At 37.2% G+C, this 23,535-nt stretch overlaps 2 protein-coding genes across 11 annotated transcripts in view; one reads left to right on the forward strand and one right to left on the reverse strand.

The window, feature by feature from the left end:
• The window catches only part of LOC128238260 (uncharacterized), a 49,404-nt gene that overhangs the window by 24,674 nt on the left and 1,195 nt on the right, over positions 1–23,535 (reverse strand). The gene's annotated exons all lie outside the window — the stretch shown is intronic.
• LOC128238257 (ensconsin-like) overlaps positions 1–23,535 on the forward strand; it is a 67,793-nt gene that overhangs the window by 6,487 nt on the left and 37,771 nt on the right. For 6 of the 10 annotated variants that reach the window (XM_052953964.1, XM_052953966.1, XM_052953969.1 and 3 more), the window contains exons 2-3: positions 14,575–15,069; positions 15,727–15,771. In XM_052953964.1, the coding sequence (XP_052809924.1) occupies positions 14,575–15,069; positions 15,727–15,771 (540 nt within the window). Of the gene's footprint in view, positions 1–4,539; positions 4,641–11,137; positions 11,362–14,574; positions 15,070–15,726; positions 15,772–22,352; positions 23,205–23,535 lie in introns of those variants that run through there. The other 4 variants (XM_052953967.1, XM_052953971.1, XM_052953968.1 and 1 more) reach the window with 4 other exon arrangements.

Below are 23,535 nucleotides of genomic sequence, written 5' to 3' on the forward strand. Positions count from 1 at the left end.
ATGAAAATCCTGAAAAGTCAGGGAAAAGTCAGGGAAAAATTATTTCAAAGGTCGAAAAATATACGCATTGAAGGTCTTTCTTGGCTATGGCAGTCTTTAGGCATTTAATATTTGACTTTATCACTCTCACAGTTAAGCATTAAATTCAAATAACAGTAAACTGTGATATTAAGAAGCATTATATGTTAACTTGGTGATTATAATACCCATTATTTACCTTAGAACATCATTCAGCCTAAAGACTGAAAGGCTTTGCAACCCTTGCCTCCAGAGCTGACTAATACGTAATTTCTGTATGTGGTTCATCCAAAGTGTGTGGAATTAGGATTTGCCACAGTGCAGCATCTGAGAAAAGCAGAAAGAGAGAAAACAGTCAGCGATTTACAAGTTCTGACTTTCAGGAAGGAATGCACCCTGTTTCTCCAGAAATTGTGCATGAAGTTACTGGAACGATGCCCTCTGAAGTATTCGGTTGTGAGATATTTGGTATCTTTGAACCCCCAGCAAATGGCCAAACATCCTGAGTCATCAAAGGAAATGTTCAGCAAATTGCTTCAGTGCCTAATTGACAACAGAATAAGAGACGCCAAATATTGTGATATTGTTATGCAGCAGTACAGGAAATGGTTGGCCGACATTGAATGTGAGAAGAAGGAAGTGTATAAGTCTTACAGCATGGATAGCAATGAAGGCATTGACACACTATTCTACAAGGATATTGGTGGGAAGGCTGAATACCAAGAACTTTTCACAGTGGTGAAAGACATGCTTATTCTGTCCCATGGCCAGTCATCTGTTGAGAGGGGGTTCTCTGACAATAAGGAGCTATTGAAAGGGAACATGAATAAGCATACCCTTATTACGTACAGACAGGCTTATGATGGCCTCAAATCCCGGGACAAGCCACTCTCCGAGTGTGTCAGCAAGGAGTTACTTCAGAGCTGTAGGCATGCTTACCATAGGTACAGGACTCATGCACAGGAAACAAAGGTAGAGGATGAAAAGAAGCAGAAAGACAAAGAAAGGGAAGAAACTCAAAGGCAACTGGATGATGCAAAGAAGAAAACGGCAAGTCTGAGGAAGATGGCAGATAAATTGGTTGTTGAAGCTGATGAACTGGCCAAACAAGCTGAAACCAAAAACAATCTGCAGTTACTGGTCAAATCTAATGCCCTGCGGGAAAAGTCCCATGGAAAGAGAAAGGAGATGGAGTGTGAAATTAAGACAGCTGAACATCTAGAGAAGAAACTGAAACAAATGTAATGTTACAGTCATGCCTCTCATTGTATTCTGTATTGGTCTAGCTATTTCTGTGCATGATCACTAGAAGGGCTTTTAATTACTAACAAAATCTAGTCAGTATACATGTATACCAAACTACCATATTGGCATATAACCTGCTTTGCTTTTTGCTTTGACACTAAGAAATTGTACAAGAGGATTTGTCTTGCAAACATGATGGAAACTGGTTAAATTATGCAATGCTATGTTTTTCACACTAACTTTTTTTCACACTTACTTACCATACTCATTCAAAGTCTTTAATTTTATAGTGATTATTTCATGATATGCCAAAATGAGCCCTATGTTCTTGTTTTCATGCTAATGTTTCACATGTTTCACTGACCAACAGTCACACTGTGTTTGAATAGAAATAGTTAAGAATAGTAGAACACTATGTTTGAATCATTACTTTGATGTACAATGTAAATGTTTTATATTTTGGAAAATAAATACAAGTTTACATGCAAAAATATAATGGGAGGATTGGACGGCTATAGGGGAGGTCAGGAGGCCGTTTATGTGTTTGACGATTTTGGTCAGTGAAAAACATGAATTGGTCAGTGAAAAGTCAGGGAAAAGTCAGGGAATTTTATTTCACCAAAGTGCTGGCAACCCTGTTGGTGCATACTCATGAATGATAATTATAGAGGTTGGTTACTATGATAACTGGTGAAACATTTCAGCGTCCTCATACTGTAACAACTGTCACAGTATTTGAGCATAGTATGGTGAAAACACTATTTAAATATCTATATTTCATGGTTCAGCTTCATTCATGTGTAAATTCCTGTAAAATACTAACATCTTTTAAAGTGATGATAATTAGCATTGGTATGTTATAATAGTGTTTTAGCCGAACTTGCATTAGATATATAGTGTTAAAGAAAATTCATATAAACATATTTATTGCGGATTAAAGAGACACTTTGAATGATATTAGTTTATCATTATGTTTGGTAATAAAATGTACAGTTAAGTCAATTTATCAAGCACGATCATGATTGTGACATTGTTCAAAATAGTTTAGCTCAATTTGCATTGATTAAAATCCTTGTATTGTTTGTGTTTCATCAACTCGTATTTGATTTATGACAATTTGATACGGCATTGTCCATGATATGAATAATGTATAAATTTCCTACTCTACTCGTGTACTTCAGATAAGATTTGTTCAAGGAATAAATATATTTCAAGTGGAACTTTAAGATTGTAAGTGCTCAATTTCTTTTGTGAAAACATTTTTTTTTATTTCATATGCATGTGCAGTTCAGCAAGAAATCTTTGTTAAAAGTTTTAAAAGCAAAGCTAAAAACAGCGTATTATTTTATAGTAAGAAAAAAAACTACACATAAAAAGTTCTTATTTTGGGTTGTCAATAAATTATGACCTTGTTGTTGGACATGCATTCCTTGGAACTGTTTCCTGGGATGACTGAACTGTTGTCTGCACCGGTGCGGGGTGTTCACCTGGGATACTTCTCACTCAGCCCCTCCCTTCTTCATTTCCAGGCTCGGGCACATTAGATTTTCAGTTAGATCGATGGTCACCTGGCTGGACGGGTGTCAAGTGGGTTTCAAAGACCACACTCCACTTATGTAACAGTTGCAAAATTAAAAACTTTTTTTTAAAATTTGATTTTAACAGAACAGGATCATAGTATGTTTTGGGTTTCTTTGTTTGTTCATGTAGGTACTTTTGAGTTATGAAAAAATCAACAAACCCTGCAAAATATAATACAAAATTTGAGCAAGCCCTAAAAACATTTTACTAGAGCAGTGCTTACCGCATTGTGCTGATTGATTTTGACCACTGATTTACTCTTGCAACTTTTTTGTACCGGTTCATGCTTTCTTTATGTTTCATAACTTATTGCTTATCAGTTTTAAGTCAAACATTGGAATCATCAGATATGAATATAACTGCATAGCTGTCAAAATTTATTAAACCTGAGGGTCATGCAGCCGTTTAAGAGAATATATTAAAATTGTCATGCTTCTATGTGCCCTTTTCAATAATACCATGCCCTTTATCAAGCCTGGAGGAAACACTAGTACATTATCTGATACTTGAAACTTTTGGAATCTCCATCCTTTGAATTCTGTCATACAACTTGAATATTTTGTACAGTATTTTTTGCAATGTTAGAATGTAATTTAGCTCAGGTTATGTGACTTACTTTGTATCATGTAGTCTTACAGTAGATATTTACATTTGGCTGAATTCAACCATATACATGGTCTTTGCCATTCAAATATTGACATTGAATAGTGACGACAAATTGTATACTGTATATAGACACAGAAGGTTATTATCGGATATTTACATAGTTTATTTTATGCATGTAAATACAGCTGTGGTGAAAAATGTACGTGGATAACGTTTTGAAAGATAAACTTTAATGTTTTTCAAGGGATTTTACTGATTCTGCATGTTAAACGTTTATATGTGTATTGTAATGACACATTGCATACTTATGAAAAGAAATGCTGTTTTATTTGTGAAGCTATGGTATGCGGACATTTTCATTAGTAGTAGTTTTGGTAGCCATATTACAGCCAATATATGTTTGTGTTTGGTTTAGGAATTGTTCCAAGATGTAACTAACACTGATATGTATTCATAGTGAAGTGAAGAGGGTGCTTGATTGAAGTAGCTCAGTAAGTTGTCTGGTTACTGCAGTGGCATCATTACATTATCAGGTTAGTGCAGTAGTTAGCGCACTCGCTTCTCACCTAGGTGACCCGGGTTTGATTCCTGGCCTGGGCGCATGTGAGTTTGGTTATGTAGTCACCAAGCCGGACAAATTGGTTTCCTCATTTTACTACGGTTTCCCCCACAACACAAGACCACATCTCGCATAACATCCACCATGCCAACGAGAGTGATTAATATAATGTAAAGATTTGTTTCACAATTGTTGTAAAATGAATAAGTTAAGACTAAACTAAATAGCTTAATGGCCATGGTGGAATCCCCATTTCGGGGCAAACTCTTGTTTCATATGTGTTCTAGATTTAAGCTAATGTGGTTCTGATAGTCACTTCCAGCTCTTGTACAATACCTTCAGAGCTCTGTAACATTTGTATCACATGGAGTAATGTCTCTAACAGTTGTCAGAATCTTGGTTCCTGTCCAATTCTGGGTATAGGTATTTCAAAAACTACTCACAAATATCATGTTCAGGTACAGTCTGCTGGTGTAATGTGCATATTATGCGGAATTCTGCTGGGTTTTCCATTGAGAGAGGAGTTATCTGTAGAGTGGTTCAATGTGTTGCTATTTGTTGTTAAAAAGAAACTTATAGGACTTGTTTTGTGTGCACTTTTAACCGAAAGGCATAGCTATGTTTCATAGTAGTAAGTATGCTAACTTTCTGGGATATATTCACAGTGTTAGTGGTATTTAATTGCTGAAAATTAAAGTAGTGCATTTCCAATGATTTAAGTTAGCTTTAAAGCTCTCACACATTGACCGTTTGACAAGTTTTTTAAAAAATTTTGTCTTGAATTGAGCCAATTTTGGCATAAATGTCTGGAACCAGTGATATAGGAATGCTGACATAAGATCAGATCGCAGATTTTCATATTTACGTTTGAAAAATTGATGTTTTATGGCTAAAAATGTTACTAACCCTTTAAGAAAAAACAAAATTTCAGCAGATTTCCAAACAATTAAGTTCTGTTCTATTGTGAGTCATGTTATGTGACTGAATTTAAGGCATTGATGCAAAAAAAAGCTGATTCTGAGGAAAAAATCAAAAATATGTCAAAACTGTCAATCTGTGAGAGTGCAGCTATAAATAATATGCTAAACGGACAAGTTTGTAAACTAGCAATATACAAGCAATTGTCAGCCATTCATTATCAATAGTGAAGCCAAATGCCCTCAAATTCAATTTTTCTGAAGTCAGTTTTCATTTATGAGTATGACATAATTGACAGATGACTTTCAGTTGTGTCATTATGTATCACTTTAACTCTAACACAAGGCATTTGTTGTTGCTTTGAAGTAAAAGATGGAGCCTTATCCAGCCATGATCACACTGAAATCAATAATATTGATGGGCATGAGGTGTGACTGTTTGTCTGATTGGTAATTGAGTTGATAAAAACATTGGTTAACTCTGCCAGGTAAGTCTACTGTATTCATGTTACTGTGTTCTCTGTTGTCTTGAATGATGGTGCCAAGAGTTCTGTCAGTAAACTCAGTGAGAGTACCCGGTACTCAAGGTAACATTTCTGAACACCTATTTTCTCTGACTCATTTTGGATTATATAATTATATATGGTAAATGATGCTAAACATGCTGCAACTGAAGATCTTGTGTATACACATGTTTTATCAAAAGATGACTTGCCAACAAGTCCTGGATTTGACAGAAAGAGATTTTCTAGTGCAGAGGGATCCAGTAGAAACTCACATGTTGCTTGGGAAATTAAGAGCCTGTTTTTGTTATTGTTTGCAGCATTGTGGCAATTAATGTGCAGCAGGTAATATAAATTGTCAACCATTAAAATTGATCAGGGGGAATTGAAATAAGAGTTGCACTGTAATTATCGCCAAAGTTTCCCAGAATGTAACTGCAGCAGAAATGGCAAATAACGGAATAATGTCTAGCCATCCTGTGTGATTACATGACTATGGGGCCTAAAAAAAAAATTGTTTGGTTAGGGTTACATCCTTAAAAAAAATAGGTAGGGAAGGTAGGCTTTTTAAAAAAAATTATTTATTTTTTTTATTAGGTTTTATATAAGAATATAATTTTCATCATTGGAGAATGGTGTTAAAGCTGTCTTCTGTACAAGCATTTAAGGTTTTAACTTAATATTAACTTTATATTATTATTATTTTTTTTTTTTTTTAGTTTTTCATTTTTTTTTCAAACTGAATATAAAAACGGTAGGGTCGGCGCCTATTCCGTAGGTAGGGTCGGGTAACCCGAACCAAATGTATTTTTTTTTTAGGCCTGGCCATGCAGTGGGATGTGTGAAATGCAGTATTGTGCAACAACAGAAATTGTTAATTGAAGAGTATTCAGTACCAGATGCTGCCTATATTAAATATTGATGAGCTTTCGGCATTGGAGATATTGGTTATTTTCCTTTCATTTTGTAAAAATAGTTTTATTGCTGTTTTATAAAATAATCACATTAATTTTGATCAGATTTGGAACCTTATATTCAATCATCTGTTTTAAAACACTGCTATCGGTCAATCAGAAACGTCAATCAGAATCGTAATGGGATTTATCCTTGCATAATCAATGTTTAATAACCCTTTCATCTGGTAGAGCCAGGCTGTCAAATTGTCACGTAACTCTTCACTTCACCTGTTTGCTAATACAAAGAAACCAGTCAATAATCATATGATGACACAGTCTAGAATACTGAGAATCCTTGATTCTCCTCCCCAGGATCCACCTTTCAAAGGTGCCATGTATATAGACGTTCATATTGATTAGTTAACGAGGGATTGCAAAATACAATTGCATTTGATAACGTTGTTTTTGTCATCATCACACCATTACCGTGTTGTCAAGTGATTCTGTCAGGATAATATTGCGTGATATATGAGGTCTGGTGAATAAAACATTAAAAAAAGTGGCATCAGTGTCTGCTGAATGAATTTTTAGGCATTTCCTGGAGTTGTTTTGAAATAGAATATTACAATAATGCTACTAATGGTTGGCTCAAGGCCACTTTTCTGAATTTAACATTAAATATGTTAGGAATGCAATATATATAAATATATATATATATTGTAGTTAAAAAATTACAGTATGAGTGAATAAACACATTGTTTTAGGCATAGGAATCACTGAATGCTTTTGTTTTATAATTACATTACCTTATATTGTTCATCGTATAATTAAGCTACATGTAGTTACTTACTGGATGAAAGAGTACAGATGCCAGTGTTTTCAATTATTCAGAAGGGACAGAGGGCTGACTTTGTGGTAATTTCATAAGCTCTGGGTCTGGTCTATTATGTACTTAACCTACTGGAAACAGACGGGCATCTGTTGTCATGATCACTCGGACTTACTTTTAAAAATTATTAAAAATACCATAATTACAGCTGTTTTTACTTAAATACCATAAAACAGGTATTGATTACTTCAAACCGGATTTAAGTGACCGCTAACATGATATTATTGCTTCTGGTATAAAATGGTAGAACTTTCATGATATCAAAACTTTGAAATTCTATTCACATATAAAAAATTGAAACAGGAAAACAAATGTCTGCCATGAGTCGAAATGTTTTTATAAGATTCCTGATATTTATCTAAATTACAAACATTTGTTACGGTAGTATTCGATTTGGCAGCTTATTGTTAGGTTCTGGCACTAATCAGTGTGCCGATGCTTGGAGAATTGGCATATTTACTTCCCTTCCCATTGTCTGGTATGGAGTTCATAACAAAAAGATAAGACAGGAATTTGGTGAATGATAGTAGTATAATAATTAGTTTCTGTCCAAATGAAAGTTATTGAAACTGTATTCCATTACATTGGATGGTAGTTGAACTTTTAAATTCGTTTTGCTCTTTTTTTAAAGCAAAGTGGAAAGTCTGATCTTGAGTTCAAGGATGTAAATTTAAATGGTGAATGTAAAGGTCACTAACAATGTCAAAGGTCAGATGGTGGGACTCTGATCTTGGGACTTGTGTAGACAGTGGAATCATGGAAAAACCAGGAAGCTTTTTTGGTAAGTGGCTGTTGTGTCAAAGGTCAAGAAAAATTTGTTGTTGTAACCATGGGGAAAATGTCAAGAACAGCAACAGTATTGGGTTTAAGTCATGTTGCTGAGGAAGTATGTAAAAGGTTACCTCTTCTGTCAAGTGTTAAGATTTGACAAGGTGTTAGCCTTTGATCAAGATAAATTCAAGCTCTCTCTGTGGCATAAGACACACAAGCCAGCTCTGTGGCATTAGTCACACAAGCCTGCTCAGTGGCATTCAGCACACAAGCCTGCTCTGTGGCATTAGACACACAAGCCTGCTCTGTGGCATTAGACACACAAGCCTGCTCAGGGGCATTAGACACACAAGCCAGCTCTGCGGCATTAGACACACAAGCATGCTCAGTGGCATTAGACACACAAGCCTACTCAGTGGCATGAGACACACAAGCCTGCTCGGTGGCATTAGACACAGGCATAAGACACATCAGCCAGCTCTGTGGCATTAGACACACAAGCCTGCTCTGCGGCATTAGACACAGAAGCCTGCTCAGTGGCATTAGACACATAAGCCTGCTCTGTGGCATATGACACGCAAGCTTGCTCAGTGGCATGAGACTCACAAGCCTGCTCACTGGTATTAGACACACAAGCATGCTCAGTGGCATTAGACACATAAACCTGCTCAGTGGCATTAGACACACAAGCCTGCTCAGTGGCATTAGACACATAAGCCTGCTCTGTGGCATATGACACGCAAGCTTGCTCAGTGGCATGAGACTCACAAGCCTGCTCACTGGTATTAGACACACAAGCATGCTTAGTGGCATTAGACACATAAACCTGCTCAGTGGCATTAGACACATAAACTTGCTCAGTGGCATTAGACACACAAGCCTGCTCAGTGGCATTAGACACACAAGCCTGCTCAGTGGCATTAGACACACAAGCCTGCTCAGTGGCATTAGACACACAAGCCTGCTCTGTGGCATTAGACACACAAGCCTGCTCTGTGGCATTAGACACACAAGTCTGCTCGGTGGTATTAGACACACTAGAATGCATAGTGGCAATAGACACATAAACCTGCTCAGTGGCATTAGACTCACAAGCCTGTTCGATGGCATTAGACACACAAGCATGCTATGTGGCATTATACACGCAAGCCTGCTCAGTGGCATGAGACACACAAGCCTGATTGGTTCCATAAGACACACAAGCCTGCTAGGTGGCATAAGGCACACAAGCTTCCTCTGTGGCATAAGACACACAATCCTGCTCTTTGGCATTATACACAAGCCTGCTCGGTAGCATTAGACACAAGCTTGTTCTGTGGCATAAGACACACAAGCCTGCTTTGTGGCATTAGACACACAAGCCTGCTCTGTGGCATTAGACACACAAGCCTGCTCTGTGGCGTAAACACACAAACCTGCTCTATGACATTTGACACACAAGCCTGCACTGTGGCATAAAACACGCAATCCTGCTCTGTGACATTTGACACACAAGCCTCTCTGTGGCATTAGACATTCAAGTCTGCTTTGTTGCATAATACACACAAACATGCTCTGTGGCATGAGACACTCAAACATACTCTGTTGCATGAGACACACAAGCTTGCTATGTGGAATTAGACACGCAAGCCTGCTCTTTGGCATTAGTCTTGTAAGTCTGCTGTCTTGGTGACAGAACACACATGAGCTCTCTCAGTGGCTTTACACACACATATAAGCTCTCTCAGTGGCATTTATCCCACAAAATGTTAGCCCTTTCAGTGGCATTAAATCGCTTAGGCTCTATTGTGGCATTAAACACACAGCAGCCTTCTTTGTGGCATTTTACACACTTGAGCTCTCTCTCGGGTATTAAACACACAAAAGCTCTTCTTGTGATATTAAACAGACATAAGCTCTCTCAGTGGCATTAAACACACACAAGCTCTCTCAGTGGCATTAAACACACACAAGCTCTCTCAGTGGCATTAAACACACACAAGCTCTCTCAGTGGCATTAAACACACACAAGCTCTCTCAGTGGCATTAAACACACATAAGCTCTCTCAGTGGCATTAAACACATTCAAGCTCTCTGTGGAATAATTATCAGACTTTAGCTCTCTCAGTGGCATTAAACACATTCAAGCTCTCTGTGGCATAATAATCAGACATTAGCTCTCTCAGTGGCATAATAAACACACATAAGCTCTCTCAGTAGCATAACACACATATAAACTCTCTCTGTGGCATAATGAACACACATTAGCTCTCTCTCTGGCAATATAAACACACAAATACTACATATGCTCTGTCTGTGGCATAAGTCATCAGGATTTTGTCTTGTCAGCCGGGTTGCTAAGGAAATGTTAGACTATTTTGTGGTCTGTAACTAAGGTTCTGTTTTTTTTCTTTTCTTGGAAAATACTGCAACAAAACCTGACAGAATATTGATTTGAAAATGTCAAATGGCTTTTACAACCCAGTAGGCAGACAGAAGACATTTTTTTATTTTAAGCTCAGGTTATATTTTGTTGGTTATTGTGCAAGACTACATTGGATTTAATTGATATGCTTTCACCTGAATCCCATCCGTTGCCTTGACAACCAGATTTAATATGTCTGATTTTAACAGACACCGCCATATAAGACATTACGTTTTAAATAAATAAACATTATGGTTGTTATGGTAACCCTTATCATAAAATTGAACATAAGTTGATCTCTTGTGTAAGTATGAGTCACGCTCTTGACAATGGTTGACATAAGATTTTATTCAGTAAATTATACAGCTGTTACATTCATATAGTTTTATCAATACACTTACATCTAAGACCTCTTTTCTTGTAAATGTTATAGGTATATTATATGTATACATGCAAAACAAATTGTGGAACTTCTATGACTATGGATAGTTTCCATTCTGCTATATAAGAAAGAAAATACAAAGACAAAAAAAAAATCTCACCATAAAAAGAAGTGCTAGATGAAAGGGTGTTCAAATGGATTCAATATTTCTACATGTTTATTTGTTATTCAGATAACAGTTCATGTTCTCTTTAACCTGCTTCTACTCTCACCACATACAGCCACATTATATATGCAGCCGGGCATTTAATATTTATATAGAAGATGAAGGCAGTTGATAATATCACATATGAGAACAGTTTTATGTTTTATAGAGGTGATTTACTCCATCAGACTCATTGCTGTGCTAATTTGGTAATGACAGTTTTATGCCAAGAGTTTATACAGGAAGAGAACTAGATTTTAACATTATTTACAAGTGGAAGTTTATCATGGGAGTCACGGGAGCCATGATTATTTATTCATGATTGTGTCCGTGGAATGTCTTTGTTATGGTAATTACTTTGGAGTAGTGTGTTGAGGTAGTGAAGGTGAGTAGAGAAATACTGCTTTTGACATTTTTACCTACTGCAGGTGGATATAGGTTTTTTATCATTTATTTTAGCTCTGATTGTAATGAAAGCTAATAGCTTATTAAATAACTCTCCTGGGTAGAAACCAGTACTGTGTCCTCTATGAAAGTACTCCTAGTGGGGATCAAACCCAAATACTTTTATGAGTTAGGGGAAAACCTGTACCACTAGACCCTATCACCCTGATGGGAATGGAACCCACAACCTCTTGGGTGAGAGGTGGACACCTATACCACTATCACCCTGATGGGGATGGAACCCACGACCTCTTGGGTGAGAGGTGGACACCTATACCACTATCACCCTGATGGGGATGGAACCCACGACCTCTTGGGTGAGTGGTGGACACCTATACCACTATCACCCTGATGGGGATGGAACCCACGACCTCTTGGGTGAGAGGTGGACACCTATACCACTATCACCCTGATGGGGATGGAACCCACGACCTCTTGGGTGAGAGGTGGACACCTATACCACTATCACCCTGATGGGGATGGAACCCACGACCTCTTGGGTGAGAGGTGGACACCTATACCACTATCACCCTGATGGGGATGGAACCCACGACCTCTTGGGTGAGAGGTGGACACCTATACCACTATCACCCTGATGGGGATGGAACCCACGACCTCTTGGGTGAGAGGTGGACACCTATACCACTATCACCCTGATGGGGATGGAACCCACGACCTCTTGGGTGAGAGGTGGACACCTATACCACTATCACCCTGATGGGGATAGAACCCATGACCTCTTGGGTGAGAGGTGGACACCTATACCACTATCACCCTGATGGAGATGGAACCCATGACCTCTTGGGTGAGAGGTGGACACCTATACCACTTGACTACTCTCACCCCTACAAACTACTTGTTTATCATGCAGGTTATGTGACAATGGTTTCTGTACAAATATTATTTGCTATGTCAGCAACTTGGTTGTTTTGTCTTCAAGTATGAGGAAGTGTTAGCGCTGTGTATATGTTTATTTGTTAAGCTCACCTGAGAACATATTGCTGATTATGAGCTGCCTCAACATTATGTTTTAAGTTTATACAGTTCACAGTTTCAATGCCACATTTTCTATGGTAACCAAATTTTTTAAGCCTCCGAAGGGGAGCAGTTGTCACACTGTCCACATGCCTATCCATTGGCAGCTGTAACTTTAATAAATTGGTTAGCAATTTGATCAAACTTAAAAGAGAAGTACCGCATGGTCAAGGTCTCACTTACATGTCAAATGGCTATCACATTTGGCTAAATTAGGGGCATTTGTCACATGCTTGTGACAGTTCAAGTTTAAACTTAGTAAAATGTTCATCTTTTAAATCTAAGTCATTTAGTTGATCTAGTGTAGTAGACAAGTCGGTAACTTGTCAAACTTTTGTTAGCTGCGCTCTCATTGTAGTGGATAAGCCTAACTCTAAACCATACAAGAAGCTTCATTAAAACATGGTTCACATTGCGACACTAACTTTATTTCCCAGGAAACCTAAAGGGAGACCACCAGTTGAAATCAAGTGTCCCTTACTGCAGTCAGGTGTTTCTATGTTCTTTGTGATAGTATGGGCTGTTATGTACGCTTGTTGCTACAATGAAACCTCACAGTCAACTCATGTACAAACTGTGCTATACACTTTTTAAAACTAAAAGAAAATATCATGCCTATTTCACAGATGTTATAGTTGTTATTTCTATATAGTAGAATTTAGGCCCATTAACTTAATCGATGCCTTCTGAAGGAGTATTCAAGGAGCATACATCTCTCCCAGTGATAGTCTTCTTATTATAAGGTGATGTGGTGGGGGTATAAATCACATCCAGTGATAGCTCCAGTTAATTTTGCCTTGAACCGTAAACATGCTTTGGGTTTCTATCTATCGTTTAGCGTGGCATGATCTAGAGGTTCTGAATTCCCTCCATCAAAGTTGGTGTCTTCAGGAACTGGGGAGATCCTTAGTGTTGAATGCTGCATGTAGCAAGAGAACATTTACACATGATTCTATACCAAGGCCCATAACTCTTAGTAGTGGTAGAGTTATTCCCCTTTTTGACGGAAAAACATAAACAAATGACTGTTGGCAATATGCCATGTTAATAGTAGAAAACTTTCATTACTGATTTCCTGCAGGGTTTAGGGCGATATAATATGGATTTCTTGACCAACACGTTGACAACTTGCAATTTGCAATGAAATTTAGAGACGGCAGCTGGTATAAATTGTTCATAAATTACTACCCCCGTATATTATAATTTTCTTGTCACATTTGGTTTTATATATCTAGTTTTGTCTGGAATTAGTGAATCATATTGCTGCACATCCTGAGACCACATCATGGTTTTTCTGGGGACCAATTATTCCTATATATGTGCATCATTTTTTTTAGTAATATGTGCACAATGCTAATGAATATAAGAGATCTGAGGGATGGTCTCAGGCAGATTTGAAAATGAATCACTAGGTAATACTGCAGAAAAACGTTGAAATTAAATTTGACTGAGAACAGTGACTAGAACATTACTGGCTTTGTGAATGTTTACCCTTCAGCGTTTCAGTGTTAGAAGTTTTTATTTTGTTTGCAACCTCAAGGTCAATATTGCAAAAAATAATATGAGCACATTTTATAAAAAGATATGGAATATTTTAAAATAAATTTGACTGAGAACAGTAACCAGAACATTTCTGTGTTTGTGAATGTTTACCCTTCAGGGTTTTCAGTGTAAGGATGGTTGGTTTGTTATGAATGACACCAATTGTTCCTGCTGTAGCCTCAAGGGCATGAGAAGAATTGATCCTCTGTCAGAATCTGTCTGATAAAATCTCCTTCTGGTCTTTGAAGTTACCTGGTGGGAAAACAATGCTTTCAACTCTACTCACTTTCAATGTTTATATTTACACTCATTAACTTAAAATAAAAATTAAGAGCTAATGCAGAACACAGTAAAATAATGCAACAAGGACAGTTTTATCAATGACATCACCTGTTTCACCAATGTCACAAGTAAAATGTCATTTGACCAATTTGTAGTTTTAGAGGTATTTTGTTTATGTTGTGTTCATCAGAGTTAGAATATGAATGTATAGAAAGGTAAACAAACTGGGCTACTGTTGTGAAAAAACCCATCCTTATTTCATAAACTGTATTACAATTGATCATTGCCTCCGCAGATGCAGATGACCCTGATGCAGACATGAATACCGGCACTGATGTGGACGGAGTGGTGGATGACCACAATCATCACGATAGAATGGGATCGGAAAGTCCCTCCTCGGAGCTGGAGCACCTTCATGCAGACCATAGCAGTGATAACGAGTCTATGAAGTCAGGAACAGAAGGAAGATATGAGGTGAATCCTGAACACACACAGTCTCCTAATGCTGATAAAGGTGTTGATAATGAAGCGATGGATATAGGGAAAGAAAATATTAGTGACAATGTGAATTCGGTTGTAAGTGATTCGGATAACAGTTATAAAGGTGGAAAGGGGGATTTTAAAGAACCAGCAGAAAAGAAGATGAAATCTGATAGGAGAGTGACTGACAGTTTTCTGCTGGAGAAAAGGTCAGGTGATGGCAGTGGGAAACTGAATGAGACAATCGGAGGAAGTCGGCCAAGCTCAGTGGCAAGCTCAGGAAAGAGTGGGACTCCCTCAAAAGATAAAGGTAAATGCCCTTTGTGTTATTGTAGCAGAATACTGTCAAGTATAGGCGGAGTTGAAGTGATTGCTTTCTTTGCATTTGATCAAGATTTCAGAATGGTTTTTGTTTCGAATATAATTTTAAAAAATACCTTGAATTTTTTTTTACAATTTATTAGATAAATAGATTTATTTTAAATATAGAGAGTAAAAACAAAAATCCAATTTCTGTATCCTCTGCTCTGATTTCGCTTAAATTATTTCATAGTTTGATTTGAAGTTTGCTGTTTGCACATTTGAGCTTAATGTAACCATCTGTATGAAATTCACTAGAGAAAATGACCTTATTACCAAGTTTGAAAATCTTTCGTTTTTAAATATTGGTTAAGTGAATTATGTATGCATGTAATTTTTATATAATTACCCAATTGGTTAATTGGCAATATATCTTAATTATTATACAATTTTGTATATCACCTGACCTTTCAAAGTTATAAATCTTTACATGTACCGGTATTAAACCAATATTCTTATGGAAAATTCCAGTTTACTCAATACTACCATTTTTTTAACAAAAGTTACTAAACATTTTGTTGGCTCATTTTCTCTACCATCTATTGTCATGTCATAACTCTCGTAGTGTAGACCCCATAAACCATCCACATGCTCATGTTTTCTCTAGATGAAGGCTCCAAAAAATTGTACATGATATGGAGTGGCCGAGTAGGCAAGTATTGCACCTTCTAACAATTATTATAGCCTAGATAACCCTGTATCCTAGTCCTATACTTCACCTATGTTATACCCCGGAACTATTTTGGTTTGGAGGTTTTTCCACTGGAATTCCAAATTATTATCAATAATCATCTTTGCTGAACCATGGAGCATGATACAGGGGTTCTAATTTCTCCTTAAATCAGGATTAAAAGGTTTTAGTTTCAGACGATTGTACAGTTGTAAAGATTTTTTTTGCTCTGACATTTGCACCAAAAAGTCAGTAGGAAGCTTAAGTACTTATAGATGAATATAATTGACTTGAAATGGGGTTTAAGCCCCTTTACCCTGCTTTCTGCATGAATCCCTTATACCTGCTCCCAGCCTTTTTCGGGGATTGGCAAATTTTATAGCTGTTAGAAGTTAGAACCTCTGTTGATAATTTCATAAAACATAGCTCTAGGTCAGAAATGTACAAGAAAAATGTGTGAATAACATAATGAAAAATACAGGAACAAGTCTGTTCAAAACATATTACACAATCTCGTGTCTCAAGTGACTCAATGACTCTCAATGATTGTTCTATTTGTCTTATAACTTGGTAAATTATCCTTTGAAAGCCAGTGGAAATTCTCTCAGGAAACTTGTATCCTCCTTCCCTGATCTTGCATTGCCTTTTTCAGCTTGTTGACCTTGTTTTCGAGTAACATGTCATAGCATTTGGGTTGTCTTCAATGTCATTGTGCTCAAACTTTAACCTAAAAATGTTTCCATATGTGTAGCAAGGCCCATAACTCTGGTTTAAATACATGTATAGTATTGTCCCTTGTTTGACTGTAAAAAACAAAAGTAGACAAACGTTGGTGTTGCTCTGCGCCAGTCTTGTTGCTTTAAGTTGTGATTTATTTTTAGCTTTAAGTTGAATTACATGTGAATGTTAGTTTTTAGCTCCACTGGCCGAAGGCCATGGAGCTTATGTCGTCACAGATTGTCCGTCGTGAGTGCGTGCGTGCGTGCGTGCGTGCGTGCGTAAACTTTTACTTTAAACGACATCTCCTCTGAAACTGATAAGCGGATTTTGACAAAACTTCACAGGAATGTTCCTTTGGTGGTCCTTTACCAAAATTGCTCAAATGGTTCCGGTCCATTGCACAATATGGCCGCCAGAGCTAAAAATAGCAAAATCTTTAAACAACATCTCCTCTGAAACGGTTCGGCAGATTTTGATGAAACTTGACAGTAATGTTCCTTGGGTGGTCCTTTATTAAAATTGCTCAAATGGTTCTGGTCCATTGCACAATATGGCCGCCACAGCTAAAAATAGCAAAATCTTTAAACGACATCTCCTCTGAAACGGATAGGCAGATTTTGATGAAACTTGACAGAATTGTTCCTTTGGTGGTCCTTAACCAAAATTGCTCAAATGGTTCCGGTCCGCTGCACAACATGGCTGCCAGGGCAAAAAAATAGAAAAACCTTTAAAGAACATCTTCTCAGAAACCGATGATCAGATTTTGATGAAACTTAAGAGAAATGTTCCTTGGATGGTCCTTTATCAAATTTGCTTCAATGGTTTCGGTCCACTGCACAAGATGGCCCCCAGAGGTAAAAATAGAAAAACCTTTAAACGACTTCTCCTCAGAAACCGATGATCGTATTGCAATGAAACTTGACAGAAATGTTACTTTGGTAGTCCTTAACCAAAATAGCCCAAACAGTCTGGTCTGCTGCACAACATGGCAGCCAGAGCTAAAAATAGGAAAAACCTTTACACCACTTCTCCTCAGAAACCGATGATCAGATTTTGATGAAACTTGACAGAAATGTTCCTTGGGTGGTCATTAACCAAAATTTGTTAAATGGTTCCAGTCCACTGCACACCATGGCTGCCAGAGCTAAAAAATAAAAAAAACTTTATACGACTTGTCGTCGAAACCGATGACCTTTTTTCGATAAAACTTGACAGAAATGTTTGTTTGGTGCTCCTTTACTCAAATTGCCCAAATCATTTCGGTCCACTGCACAACATGGCAGCCAGAGCTATTAAAGTAAAAATTTTTTTAAATAACTTCTCCTCAAAAATTGATGATTGTATTTCTATGAAACTTGACGAAAATGTTCGTTAGGTGGTCTTTGCTTGAACCTTTTGGCCAGTGGAGCACAGGCACTGATGTGCCTCTTGTTTTCAATTACTTTGATGCTCCAAACTAAAGATTGTTTTGGAACGCTTTTTTCATTTTCACTGAAAAGTAGATTCCATGTGACGAGAATAATGAATCATTGAGGGATAGCGTTAAATGATAGAAATGTAACATATATATATATATGTATATATATATATATATATATATATTTTATTATAGTGTTCCTTCATTGTCTATTTGGCATGTGTGTATGCTGCACAGTCTGTACATGTTTTGAACCTTCACTCTATGCTTATATATGGTGATGATGCCACTGTACACATATCTTGAGTTTCTTTCTCACAAACATTTGTGCCAGTGTTGATAAGCTCATGCAAAAAGAAGAGCAGCAGGTTCTTTTTGAATCTGAAAAAGGGAAATTACGGAAAAAGGTATGGGACCAATCTGGGTTTGAAATTTTCTAAAAGTTTGAGTCCCAGAAGAGGAAGGAATGTGCGAGGCCAGGCACTGCCAAATGTGAGTGACAATCACATACTGTCTGTATATCAAGGTTGAAATTAAAATCTGTAGTTTTAAACAGGTTTTGGCTTTGTCAACTCATGTTCTGGATTCAGTGATAAAACTGTGAAAAATAGAAAACTATGATATATCAGCTTGTAATAAGTTATATATGGAAACATTTTCAGAATTGAATCCATTAAAAGGGAACTAGAACCATTTAATTGCACCTGCTGTAATTGTTTGTATTCAACACCTGAACCATTACATTGGAGGCTGGAGCTGTTGGAGTTTCAAAATATCTTTCAACAAAGAAATTTCTGGAAAAGGTTCCTAGAAAGCCCTTTCATTATTAAGCTTCCTGAATATTTCCTGTTCTGGGAATGTCCACTGGATAATTAGAATTTTAAATACAGTGCATGCAAAGCTGTGTTAATGTAATTGCCATCTAGAAAAGCAGGTTTTAAGAGGAGTTTAGCTTTAAGCTAACATGGACAAATGCATGAAGGCAGATGGACTTGAAAAGAGAAGTCAGAAAAATACACAAAAATTCTGATTTCTCTGACTGCAAGTAGCACTCTTAACATTCTCATTAAACTTGTTCATTCCTCTCTCTTTATCTGAGCTCAGTTAATCTTAATTAATGCAAAGTCTGTTGCCATGCAAAGGGACTCGGAGGGTTCAAGGTCTTGAGCAGCCCATCCATGATGAATAATAATATTGACAAGATTGGGCAATGAATAATATCAAAATTGAGTGGGCAATATTGAAGATTTTATCAATATATTCATGAGATAAGAGAGTGCAGACGTGCATGGACAAATGAATAAAAAATAAAAAAATAAAAAATGATAGCACAGTTGGTGGCCCAAAAAAATATGTTCAATTTTATTTTAATCGATCATGGATCGGCTGTACAATCTGTATTCATATCTTCTACGAATTTGAAGTTGAAAACTGTGTTTCTTTCTGGACATGTAATGCTGCGTATGCCTTTAATTTTGTGAGTCATTTGAGAAGTCATTAAAACTGCAGTGTGACAGGTTGTCAGGTGAGGACGCTGTTCTTATGAAGTTTAATTATCATGCACTGTGTGCACAGAGGAAGTAGTCAGGGTCGGGGGGGGGGGGGGGGGTGAACAATTATCAAAGGATGCAGATGTAATTATGGTCTGATTCTGTTATAGCTGATGATGAAATGTTTTTTAAAACTGGACTGAATCTTATCTATGAAGTGTGCCATTGAAAAGAAAGAACTTAAGGTTGATATAACCTTTTGAGGGTATCATGTGAATACTTATCTGATTTGTTGTTAATACTGGCTTAGATTATTACATGGTTATAAATTTTCAATCCTTAATGGAAAGTTCTAGAATATAGAGCAAGGTTGCAGTAATACTGGCAGTTCAAGGGAAGTAACCTATGACACATAAGTTGTAGTAACTGAAATTGATTCCTCTTCCAAGAAATCATGAAAAAGAAGAAATGTTACACTTGTAAAACCATGTTTATTTGATATTACATAAAGTTAAGGCAACAGTTGGTCATATCCTACAATGGCTACATGCTTATCAAATAAGATTAATGTTTTGTAGCATTGCATGGTTTATTTGTTTGGTTAACTCTAGTTGGAACCATGTTAAGAAAGCAAAAAAATGAGGTGTTATATAGCTAGATTTCTAATAATTTTGTAGGTGTACAGGGTTTTTCCTGTGACTGTCCAGATTGGGGTCCAGAGTGTGACTCCCATGCAGTATATTTTGAGGGTCCCAGGGATGCATAATAAGATCAAAATGAGTCCACGCCTTCTAAATTGAGTCATTTCTCTTTAACTCAATGTATTATGCTTTTAAGGCATTTAGGCACACTTTGTTTTTGTCATATTATTTGCAAACTGTCGACAGCTGATATACTCAAGGTTGATTTTCCTGAAGTCAGATTTGTATTAAATCTTGGTCAATATGTTCAATGATGCAAAATGTAATAAACTGTTCAGGAATAATGAATACCATGACCTTGGTAACATGTGGATGAGCGTAACCTCACATTGGCTCACAATACATACCTGACTGAATGCACGTGGTCTGATATTAAATCTGCGGGGTTGTTCTTTGCTATACATTTGTCGACTGTCTCGGAATAGATTGATAAAGATTGATTTGGATCTTAAAGTGCAATCACCAATTACATTTAGGTAAGTTAACAAATCCATTTCAGCTAAATATCTAAAATTATTTATGAGCTATATGTAGCGTAGAAGCCAGTTACTAAATGGGTCCTTTTTGGGAGCCCAAGCGACCATACCCCTGATTAGGCTTAAACCTACAACCTCTTGGGTGAGAAAATTGTACCCATTCTAAGTGTGCCACTTTCACCCTGATATGGCTCGAGCCAACGATTTTTGGTTGTAAGAATTACACCGATACCAACAATGTCACATAACATTCGTGGGTCTTGAACCCATGACCTCTTCTGTGTGAGAATTACACTCATACCAACTTTACCATTTCCACTCACTTTGGGTGGACTTAAACCCATGATCTATGGGTGTGAGTATTAAACCCATACCTGAACTAAGCCACCTTTGTTGGGCTCATCCCCACAACCTAGTGGGTGAGAGTCAATTACATCAGTACCAACTAAGCCTCTTTCACCCTGATGGGGCTCAAACGCATAACCACATGGGTGAGAGAATGGCACCCATACCAACTAAGCCACTTTCATCTTTGATGGGCTCGAACCAACAACCTCTTGGGTGTGGCAATTACACCCATACCATCTTTTTTCCTTCACCCTGGTGGGCCTTGAGCCCATGACCTCTTGGGTGTGAGGATTAAACTCATACCATCTGTGTCACTTTCACCCTGTTGGCTGGACCCATGAATTTTTGGGTGGGAGGATTACACCCATAACAACTATGCCACTTTCACTCTGGTATGGCTGGAGCCCATGACCTCTTGGGTGTGAGGATTACACCCAGCAATGTTACATTAACCCGGTAGGTGATCGAAGCCATGACCTCTTGGGTTTAAGAATAATAAATATACCAGCTATGCCACATTACCCTGGTGGGGCACAAACCCATTAACTATTTGGTGTGAGGGTTACACCTGTACCAAGTGCCACTCTCATCCTTACGTTGACCTTCAATAAGAATGAAGCATGTGAAAGCAGAACATTCATTGCCACAATACATGAAACATGAAAACAATGACTTCAGCAAGCCAGTGTAGAAGTAAAGGTTTGATGATGCATGCTGATTATCTTCTGCAGATCCAGCTCATTTCCTTCATTTGTTAATCTTGGATGTTCATTGTTTCGGCATGTTCTAAATGGCCAGGTTTTAGAACATGCCCAATGTTCCAAGAAAATTAACTGGTACCGCTGTTGCCCGATTATCTTTCTGCAGATCGAACTCATTTCCTTCATATGTTTATCTTGATGTTCATTGTTTCAAGCAATTTAGCTGGTGCAACTGTTGCCTGATGATATTTGTCTTGTGTCGAGTGGTGAAATTTCAGCGTTATTAAAAGTTCTTGCGCATACGTGGTACCTTATGAAAGGTTCTGTTAAATATTTGATCAGGGAGAGGCAATAGGAGACTTTTCGAGATTCATATTTTCTTTGCAAGTATGTTTGAAACCTTTTAATGCAATTAAAAAGTGAATGCTTGTGTTATTTTGTAGACAATCTGTTTTATCTGTACTTTTGCATTTTTGGTTTGGAAGGGCAGCAAGTTTACTGTTAGGTTAGTGGCCTTTGTGAAAACCTGCTGTGAAGGCCGTAAATGACAAGATGTATTACTTCAGACTTTCTTTCCTCTTCATTTCTTAGCAGATAAGTTCCGAGACAATGCAGTTATATACAACGGTTGTTGCCAACATTCCAGGACCTTACCTCAGTTAATAGTGTTCAGAAGTGCTGGCAATACGTACTGCTATATGTGTATTGTGATTATGATTATGAAATACCTGTAATTGATTACATTTTGGATTTTGTTCTCGCATTTTTGATTGGAGTTGATGTTGAAGTTTTGTTTGATGATTTTTATTGACTTATGTATATATACATATGTCCCATATGATGAGAATGAACAATGTTATCTTTCAGTGCACAGTAACCTTGAATTGCATAAAGAGGAATCGTTCTGCTTTCTGTTTAGATGAGATTCTTTGTTTCAAAGAGAGTCGAGGGTTAATTGTTGAGAGATAACTAAGTGTTTTTCCCCCTGAGGTAGAATTTCAACTCAATCTTTTAATGGATGGCTAAGGGACACATGAAGCTTGGAAATAAATGATAATTGACCATTGGGCGGCACAGCTTGTTAGCTTTCAGGTGAATAAATGGACAGTGCCCATTAAAACAATAGTTGTTAATAGCCTTCTGAAAAGACGTTGTGGACTTTCATTGCAACCTAGGAACCGCCAATCTTTTTGAGGTGGATTTGTGAGGGCTGGTGTTTTACTAGTGTTTCATGTAAATGAAGTAGTTGTAGGCTCATCCAGTGACCTTGCTTTATGATTGGGGAATATGTTGTTCCATTAACTTTATGACATTCTATAACATCACAAAGGCGGAAATTTGGATTCATTTGTAATAAAACTTGTCAAGATTGAATTTATGATACTGTGATGCCAAAAAACAAAGCTAATTTGGCTGAAATGAGGTGATGAGGCCGGGAGATCAGGAGATCAATATAATTGGATAATGGACCAATCATAAAACTCTACGCTTACTTCAAAAATGGATTATTACCGATTTTTCACTGGCATCTGAGGATAAATATAGAACACAGGCAGTTCATTGTAAGTGGTTGATTTGCCCGAGTTATTATTAATTGGCAGCAGCTAAGTGAAAATGTATTTATATAATTATATTAATATCATCTCATGTGACTTCACAAAATCTTGAATTAAAATAAAATATAATCTCACGGTTGCGTGTTGTACTCTTAAGCATAATTCACATACATGTGTAACTTTCATGTGACTTTCATGTGACTTCAATGACGCACGAACCTCAGATTTTATATAGTTTATTGAAATTATTTTAAATGTAGCGCCTATAAATAATCAAGGAAAAATTAAATTAATTGTATAATGCTTAACAAATGGTTTGTCGTTTTCTGTTAGTTTA

This window comes from Mya arenaria, chromosome 6 (genome assembly GCF_026914265.1).
Source record: "Mya arenaria isolate MELC-2E11 chromosome 6, ASM2691426v1".
Taxonomy (NCBI): domain Eukaryota; kingdom Metazoa; phylum Mollusca; class Bivalvia; order Myida; family Myidae; genus Mya; species Mya arenaria.